The 8065-nt window shown below is 63.7% G+C and overlaps 2 protein-coding genes across 2 annotated transcripts; one reads left to right on the forward strand and one right to left on the reverse strand.

The window, feature by feature from the left end:
* Nucleotides 1-436: 436 nt before the first annotated feature.
* On the reverse strand, nt 437-611 carry MNEG_11351 (hypothetical protein; the record flags this gene model as incomplete). The annotated part of the gene is made up of 1 exon (XM_014040176.1): nt 437-611. A coding segment is annotated over one exon (175 nt), but the record flags the coding sequence as incomplete, so codon positions are not given.
* Nucleotides 612-2311: 1700 nt separating this feature from the next.
* On the forward strand, nt 2312-4400 carry MNEG_11352 (hypothetical protein; the record flags this gene model as incomplete). Its single annotated transcript, XM_014040177.1, has 5 exons — nt 2312-2698; nt 2933-3019; nt 3219-3323; nt 3583-3778; nt 3943-4400. 5 exons carry the CDS (start codon nt 2312-2314, stop codon nt 4398-4400), a joined length of 1233 nt encoding a protein of 410 aa, XP_013895631.1.
* Nucleotides 4401-8065: the final 3665 nt, after the last annotated feature.

The raw sequence follows: 8065 nt of genomic DNA on the forward strand, positions 1-8065 counted from the left end.
GCCGGCAGGCTGCGCTCGTGGCGCCCGCGGCTGTTGCCTTGGGCCCTTACGCCACTGCTGCTGGCCGCGGGCAGGGCCGGAGCCCTTGCCGCGGCCTCGCTGCCCCTCCTCCCCTTGAACATGCTGCTTGTAATCCGCCGCCTCGCGCCGCGCAGACCGCACCCAGGAGAACTCCTCCTGCCGTGCCTCCTCTGTTGGGTTTCACAAATCCGCGTGCATCAACTCAGCATGGATGCGCGGCTATCGACTGGCAGCAGGCCCGTCTCGACCCAACATTGCACGGCGCAACGGCATGCACGCACACACACATCGGCACCACGGCGTGACCAGCAGCGGCGGCTGCACGGCCCGCACCTGCAGGGGTCGAGTACGCGCCAAAACGACTGCTTGATCAACGTGCAAATTCATATGGGTCTCCCGAATCCGCCGCGCTCACCGAGCTCGAGAAGCTTGGGGTTCGTGGGGGCGTCGTCCACGGGCTCATAGTCGAAGTAGATACCTTCGCCCTTCTGTTCTTCCCGCGCATGGCTTGCCACAAGCCGCTGCTGCTGCGGCGTAGGGCGAGCCCAGGGGGCTCGCGGAGCAGCAGAAATGCCCTTGCTTGACAGCATCATTGCGTTAGGCACGGCGGCATACAATATATCAGGTGTTTCGTTGGGTCTCCATCATTGTATGTGTGCGATACCATACGGTGTGAGCGAAGGTGTCGATGGGCCGTCACTCGCCACCCGCTACGCGTGCTGCTCTCTGCTTTTGCGCAATGGGTGGCGAACCTTCAGGGAGTGCAGGAGGAGGTGAGCAGCCTCAGCGAAGACTGTTGTTGCCAGCCATTGATATAACCCCGACCTGTGGCGACCACGTCGCCAAGATGCCGCTTGCTGTACAGCAAGGTGGGTGCCACCCGCTGGTGTCACAGCTTACCTGCAGGACAGCGCCACAGCCAGGCCGCTGTCGAAAGGCGGGCCGATGCGGCGTCGCTGACACTTAACATATCATGCAGCGCGTTGGATGCTCTGCGCATCTGTTAGCCCCCGTGTGTGCGCCTTGCGCGCTCACGCCACCTCGACGCACAGCTGTTTGAAGCACAACAAACCCCGCCCTGCCGATGATCAGGACGCGCCAGCGCATGTATGAGCGCACACACATGATCACCACTGTTTGCAAGCTCAGCGCCCACCAGCCCATTCCTGCCTGCCGGCCGTCCAGCCATGACAATTTTGCGGCGCCTTCAATTCTGGCCCCCCATTGCGCACCCTGAACGCAAGTCGTTCGCCACATTCAAGCATATGCGTCGCAATGTTGCGAGTTGGATGCCGTTAGATGTGTGATGGAGGCCTGCGTCCCGCGTGCCCTGTGGTACGGTGACGGCCGGGTGACGGTCGGGGTGTGAGCGGGCGCAAGCGGGCACGGCACAGCCACCCCGCTTTGCGCAGCTTAGTCAAAACGATCACAATGATTCTTGAATACAATTAATCGTTTGATCTACAAGTGCATCGTGGCACTGACGATGCACAACCGCCATGACCGAGCGAAATCGCGCGGGCCCCTGCTGGTCTCTCATGGCGGATCGGCGACGTTCGATACCAACGACCTCGACCAGCACCACTCCGTGTCTCCGTCCAGCGAAGATGACACGCCCCGGTCAAAAGGCGGCGGTTCGAAGCTGCTGCTGCCGGCGCGCTACGCCAATGGGGCGCTGCTGGGGGCGGCCTGCCTGGTGGCGCTTGCTTGCTTTGTTCTGATTACGAAGCACAGTCAGTATGAACGGGCGCAGCGTCACTTGGAGTCCATCTACCAGGTGCGGCGGGGCACGGGAGCGCTGCTCTACTGAACCCCGTGTGCATGGTACTCCACCAACAGCAGCATGGAGGCCGCCCTCCTACATGGCTATGCACAACGGCATGATGGCGCGACGGCGTGACGACGCGTGCAGGCCAAGCTCAAGGCAGAGTACTCCGCCATAGAGTCGCTGAACGAGGAGCAGCGCATGCTCAAGGTGTGAGCTGTGGCACCCATCATAGCATGGTTTGCCATCCCACAAGCATCCACACGAGTTCGGCTTCGGCTTGCGCAGCTGCCTGCTTTGAACCTATACGCACGCAGCCATTGCTCGCTGCGTGTCCATGGCCCGCCTGGTTCGCGATGCTGAGCAGCCGCCGAGCTTGGCAGCCAGGACCTGACCTGGCAGCACCATCGCCTTGAAGACAGCCACAATGGAGCCGAAAAAGAAAACAGCATCCGTGTCGCACATCGTTCAAGCCAACAAAAAAGTGCTGCTGCCGCGCAGGACCACCTGTCAGAGGTTGCCACCATGGCAGACAGTGCCAAGCAGGCCAACGAGGAGTGCCAGCGCACAGCCAGCTCTATGACCACCTCCCTGGCCGCAAAGGAGGAGGGGGCCCGCGCGCTCGCGCTCCGAGCGGACGCAGCGGAGGCGGCGCGCGCACAGGCCGAGGCGGACGCGGCGGCGGCGAGGGCGAGGCTGGAATCTGAGGTTGCAGACCTGAGGGCGAGGGCGGCGGCCGCCGAGGCGAGGGCGGCCGAGGCGCACGGCAGGCTCGAGTCCGAGAGGCAGCGGCGGCAGGGGCTGGAGGCAGGGGCCAGGCAGAGCAACCTGCTGCGGCACTTGCCCAGGGCCGAGGGCGCCAGCGACCGCGGCGCGGCGCAGCATGGGGAGCTGGCGCCACTTCTGAAGCAGGTGGGCAGGTGCACATGCAACAGCTTGCGCGCTTCGGAGCTGGTGTTGCAGTCTCGGTGGATGGGTGGGTGGATGGCCGGGTGCATGGCGACAGGCACATGGTACAGACGTACCAGGCGATGCACGTGATCGCAGTACTCACTGTTTGCCAGTCCAAGCGCATGCATGCATGCAATAGCTCTCGAGCCGGCCCTGCATAGCCTTGAGTGCAGCTCATCGCCGCTTCGTCCGCAGCTGGCACGCAATGGGGACGTGCTGGTGGCAGTGTGCGACAGGGACATGACGCACCCATCAGACTACCTCACCACCTGGGTCCGCCAGGTGTGCAAAAATTCGGGCATAGGTGTCGCAGGGAGTACGCCAAAGTGGCATGTGATCGAGTGACATGGTGTGTGCTGCTGCTGCTGTTCACATAGGGGCTATCTGCCTGGTCCGCAATGCCAGAACATCGCTGATGACTGCTCCGCTCCCATACGCATCTCACCTGCGTCCCTCTTTTTATCGTCTCTTTTGCTGATAGGTGCAGCACCTCGGCCTGTCCAACGCGCTGGTGCTGTCCAGTGACAGCACTGTGGTGGGCAAGGTCAAGGCGCTGGGCATGGACGCGCTGCTCATCAACCCCAAGGTCAGGGCGCAACTGGATACGTAGGGTCGCGCTGGCCGCGGGTGGGCGCATGGTATGACAAAAGGGTGCAGCCATGGCGTGGGCAGATGCACGTGAGCCACTCTGCATGATTGCTGTCTCGAAGCCGCGGCAGCGATGCCAAGGTTACAGGCAGCGGGCTCGCCTGGGCCCGTAGCATGCCGCTCCAGGAAGCGCGCCCTTGGGCACAGGCGAATCTTTTTTCCCCGCCACGCGGCTGTGCCCCAAACCCCTTCCGCAGGTGGTCCCCGAGGCCCCGCCAGCAACGCGCCACGCGGCGCTCAAGTGGGCGGCCCTGGGTCTGGTGCTGGACCTGGGCTACTCTGTGCTGTACAGTGATCTGGACGTGGCGTTTGTGAGGGACCCCTTCCCGCTGCTGAAGAGGGACTCGGACCTGGAGGCCATGAGCGGCGCTGCCGACAGGGAGACCGCCTACGGTGAGCCGCGCTGCGCTGCCGCCGCGGTGTCACGCTGCACGCACTGCAACTAGACAGCACGTGGTGGCGCCAGGTGGGCAGCGGCTAGCATCACCATGAGCCAGGGACAGGGGGGGGCGGCACCTCACCGCCACGAGCGCCCATGCGCAACCCCGCTATTGCAGGTCTCGACCAGCCCGCGCCCGGCGAGGCAACCGCCTTGGCGCCCCGGCGCCTTGTCATCGCCGGGCTGTCCCCCAGCCTGCTGTACCTCCGCCCCACCCAGGCCGCTGCCGACCTGGCTGCGTCCATGGTGCGCGGCCTCCAGGCGGGCGCCGACCCGGAGGGCAGCCTCCTAGACCGCGCAACGCTTGCGCCGGCACACGGCGATTACGTGCGCTCTGTCCGGCTGCGCGTGCTGCCTGTGGAGCGATTCATGGCGGCGGCGGCGCTGTTCGGGGCCAGGCAGGGGCCGAGTGAGGTCCTGGGGGCCGGGGAGGCGGCGGTGGTGCACTTTGGGCGCGGGCAGGGGGAGCGGCTGCGGGGCATGCGTGCCGTCATAGACTACGCGCACGGCCGCACGGAGGGCCTCGAGGCGATGGCGTCGCCAGCCCGGGGGGCCAAGCGGCAGCAGCAGGACTGATGGGGCCCGACGCAAGAGCTGTGGGCGTGTGTTGATCCGTTGTGTGGTATGGGTGCCGTGGTGCCTTGCAATTTGCGTCGGGGCACACGAGCCGGCGCTAGTGCCTGAAGACCCATCGTAGCCACCTGCAGGTCTTGCTGCAAGCCAGAAACCGGGTTGTGCTCAATGAGCCTGGCTTGCATGTATGTGGCGAATGCAGTTATGTCTGTTTATTATGTTTGCCTGCTGTGCGCACAGCAGGCCGTGACGTTTTGAGAGGCATCCATGATGCAGGCCTTGTCTATGGGCCTCGCTGGGCGTGCAGACGCTTGTATAGCGCATAGCCTGGATGTGCTTGTGATGTTTACCCACTGACCTGGGCTGTGTGATGACGCACGAGTGAAGCCCATAAGTTGTGACTGTGACTGTGCTGGCGTGCATGCAGGTGCGAGCGCACCCCGGGTGCGCTGCAGAGGTGCGGACTATGAAAAGGTTGAGACGGTCGGTGGCTCGCCGCGTCCCATGCAGCCTGAGGTTTCTGGCATGCCTGGCCACGTCAGCTTGGCAGGGGCTTGACGGTCCAGTCCTGTATGGCGAATAGTAGCTACCTACGTTGAGCTCACTCTCACGATGCAAGGGCTCTAGGCACGCGATAGAAGCAGCCGAGTGGCCCCTCAGCTGGTGGCTGATTCTGGCGCAGCTTCTGGCATAATTGGCCGCCTGCGCGTCAAGCGCGACGACTCATCACTTCGACGAGCAGCTTCGCGCCGACAGTGCACCACTGCGCGTTTGTCCACAAGCAGCCTCCCAGCGACAAAAGTGTGAAAGCATGATTTCATTCGAAAAGTTTCATTGGTACGCCCCAGCGGTCACCTTGGGCCGGACCCGCGAACGCAGTGCAGCATGGGAGGAGTGGCACAGGAAGAGGTTCGTGTCGGATCAAACACATGCTTCGACATGAGTGTTTTCTTATTCGATCGGGATGAGGGAGTCCTGATCACGCGCCAAACGCATTTCTCAACGCAGCTGGCGATTTGCATCTCCGGCCTGACCCAGGCCTCATGGGGTAGATTGGAAAAACTTGACAAGGCAGCCCTGCGTAGCCATGCGCGGCGGCTGGCCGATCACTGCAAGAAAGGTATGCTCACGGCAGACTGCGACAGTGCTGAGCCTGGCGTTGCTTGGTGCATCGCAAAGGCCCCGACACCCTGGACGACTCTGGCCGGCCCATGTGTGCTCCAAGCATAGCTGTCTGTCCATGCACGCCGCAGACGAGGCGATTGAGGCGGCCGTGCAGCTGGGAGCCATTCCTGCTGTGGTGCCGTTGCTGACCCTCGGTGATTTGGCGGCCAGCCCCTCGCCTGAGTGAGCGAGGATCGATCGTTTTCTCAGGCCACCGCAGGCTCCGCTTCCGCTTGGCGACGCATTGACCAGCCAAGCTCCAGCCATGCTTGTGGCTGTGTCATGGTCTGCCCCATTTGCACCTTTGCCTGCAGCAGCATGCTGGGTCCACCGGTTGACCGGGTTGACCGTCTCGCATGGTGGCCCCAGCAGCATGCTGGGTCCACCGGTTGACCGGGTTGACCGGGTTGACCGTCTCGCATGGTGGCCCCACGCACTGCTGGGCGGTCCACAAGTCGCCTCAAATCATGGCTGCAAAGCGCAGATGACATCCCAAGCGCATGCCGAATCTCCCTCAACCTGCCCCTGCAATGCACCTGATGTGCCGGCACAAAGTCCTAAACACGCCCGCCCTCCTTCCATGCACATAAACAGCCTCAACTCAAAACCCTGTTTACCCATTGCTCAAAGGTTTGAAGACATCAAGAAGGAAGCATGCGTGATCCTTGGCCTGCTGGGCGCCACCGCCACGTTTCAGGTGACAAAACAGCGTCCCTGGCACCCAGGTTGCCCCATCTCATATCCATTAGCAGCAGAGTCGCCAGCCAGCGAGCTATGGAAACCGGTGCCAGGTGGCAGGACGCTGCATGGGGCATGTGATGCTGCATGGGGCAATCGATGAGGGGATATGATCTCATGATCAGGTGTGGACGCGTCATCCCCAATCAGGATGCTGTCGCGGACGCGGGTGGCCTGGAGGGCATCATCGACATCGTGCGGCGGCACCAGCCGCCGCCAGGCGCACAGAATGTGCCTGGCGGCAGCGGCGGCATTGTGCGGCGAGCGGCGGACGCCGTCACAAACCTGGCGCATGAGAACCCGGCGATGAAGGCGCGCAAACGCAGCTTTCGTGCACGCTCCGGGTGGAGCTTGGTGGTTGCGGTTTTGGGGGGGGGCCTCGCCCACGGGCAAGGGGGGCTTTTGCTTAGGGCAGCCCTGCGGCGTCATTGGGGAGAACTTTTGCGGCGCTGCAGCACCCATCGCCGCCTCTGAACGCTGGATCGTCCCTGCAGCACCACCTGCTCATGCGCGCGTGGAGCCGCGCCAATCACGCCCCGACCCCTCTACCCCCCGCCGCACAGCACACACACACACACACACACACACACACACACACACACACACACACATTTTTACAAACACGCACCTAGATTGACCCGGACACTTGCAACAACACCCAGGGCCGCGTGCGCGACGCGGGCGGGATCCCCCCGCTGGTGGCCCTCCTGGCCGCGTGGGACATCAAGGTACAGCGCGCGGCGGCGGCGGCGCTGCGCACGCTGGCCTTCAAGAACGAGGACAATAAGAGGCAGATCGCGGCCGCGGGGGCGCTGCCGCTGCTCGTGCAGGTGTGGGGCTGGCAGGCGTGCTTCGAGAATGTGTGTTTAAGTGTGTGTGTGTCAGCGCGTCTATGTGCGTGTATGTGTGTGTTGATGTGTGTTGTGTGTTCTGGGGTGGGGAGGGGTATGGAATGAGGCTGGGAGGCGTGATTTGTGGCTAGGAGCAGCCGTGGGCATGGGCCATACGAGCGGGCGGCTGATGGCGCATAGGGTTGCACGGGGACGCGATGGGGTGCATGACCTGGGTGCTGCTGGGTGAGGAGTTGCTACCTCTACCAACCATGGTGGCCAAGACGGCTGGTCGTGCGATTCGGACACGGCCCTGGGCAGCTGCCCATTACACCTTTCCCGTGCCATCTGGCCCCTCTGCCTCGTGTGCGCCCCAGATGCTGCAGTCTGAGGAGCCGTCGGTCCATTATGAGGCGGTCGGCGTCATCGGAAACCTCGTCCACTCCAGCCAGGTGCGCGGCCCTTGGCCCCCTAGCCATGGGGCATGCGCCATGGCCGCAGCTGTAGAGTGCGGAGCGGGCCACAATGCACGGCCACCCGCACCAGCCCCTGCATAGCTGCGGCGTCTGGCCCGCTGCACAGCATCATCACACGCAGATGCACACACGCCCTCCCACCACACCCACACCCCTATTTCGGACGTGATGAGCAGAAGCTCGCGTAACATCCACCCTCTCCATGCCATACCTGAACATGCCCACCCCTCCTACTCCTCTTGGCCCCCCCACACACTCCCACCCTGACACCCATCACGCCGCTCCCACCACTCCTGCCCCTCCCACGCCTTCCCCCAACCCACAGGACCTGAAGCGCCGCGTGCTGGAGGAGGGCGCGCTGCAGCCGGTGATAGACCTGCTCTCCAGCCCCTGCCCCGACAGCCGGCGCGAGGCGGCGCTGCTGCTGGGGCAGTTCACGTCGTCGGAGGGCGGTGAGAGG

The sequence above is a fragment of the Monoraphidium neglectum genome (assembly GCF_000611645.1).
Source record: "Monoraphidium neglectum strain SAG 48.87 unplaced genomic scaffold scaffold02704, whole genome shotgun sequence".
NCBI classification, from domain to species: Eukaryota; Viridiplantae; Chlorophyta; class Chlorophyceae; order Sphaeropleales; family Selenastraceae; genus Monoraphidium; species Monoraphidium neglectum.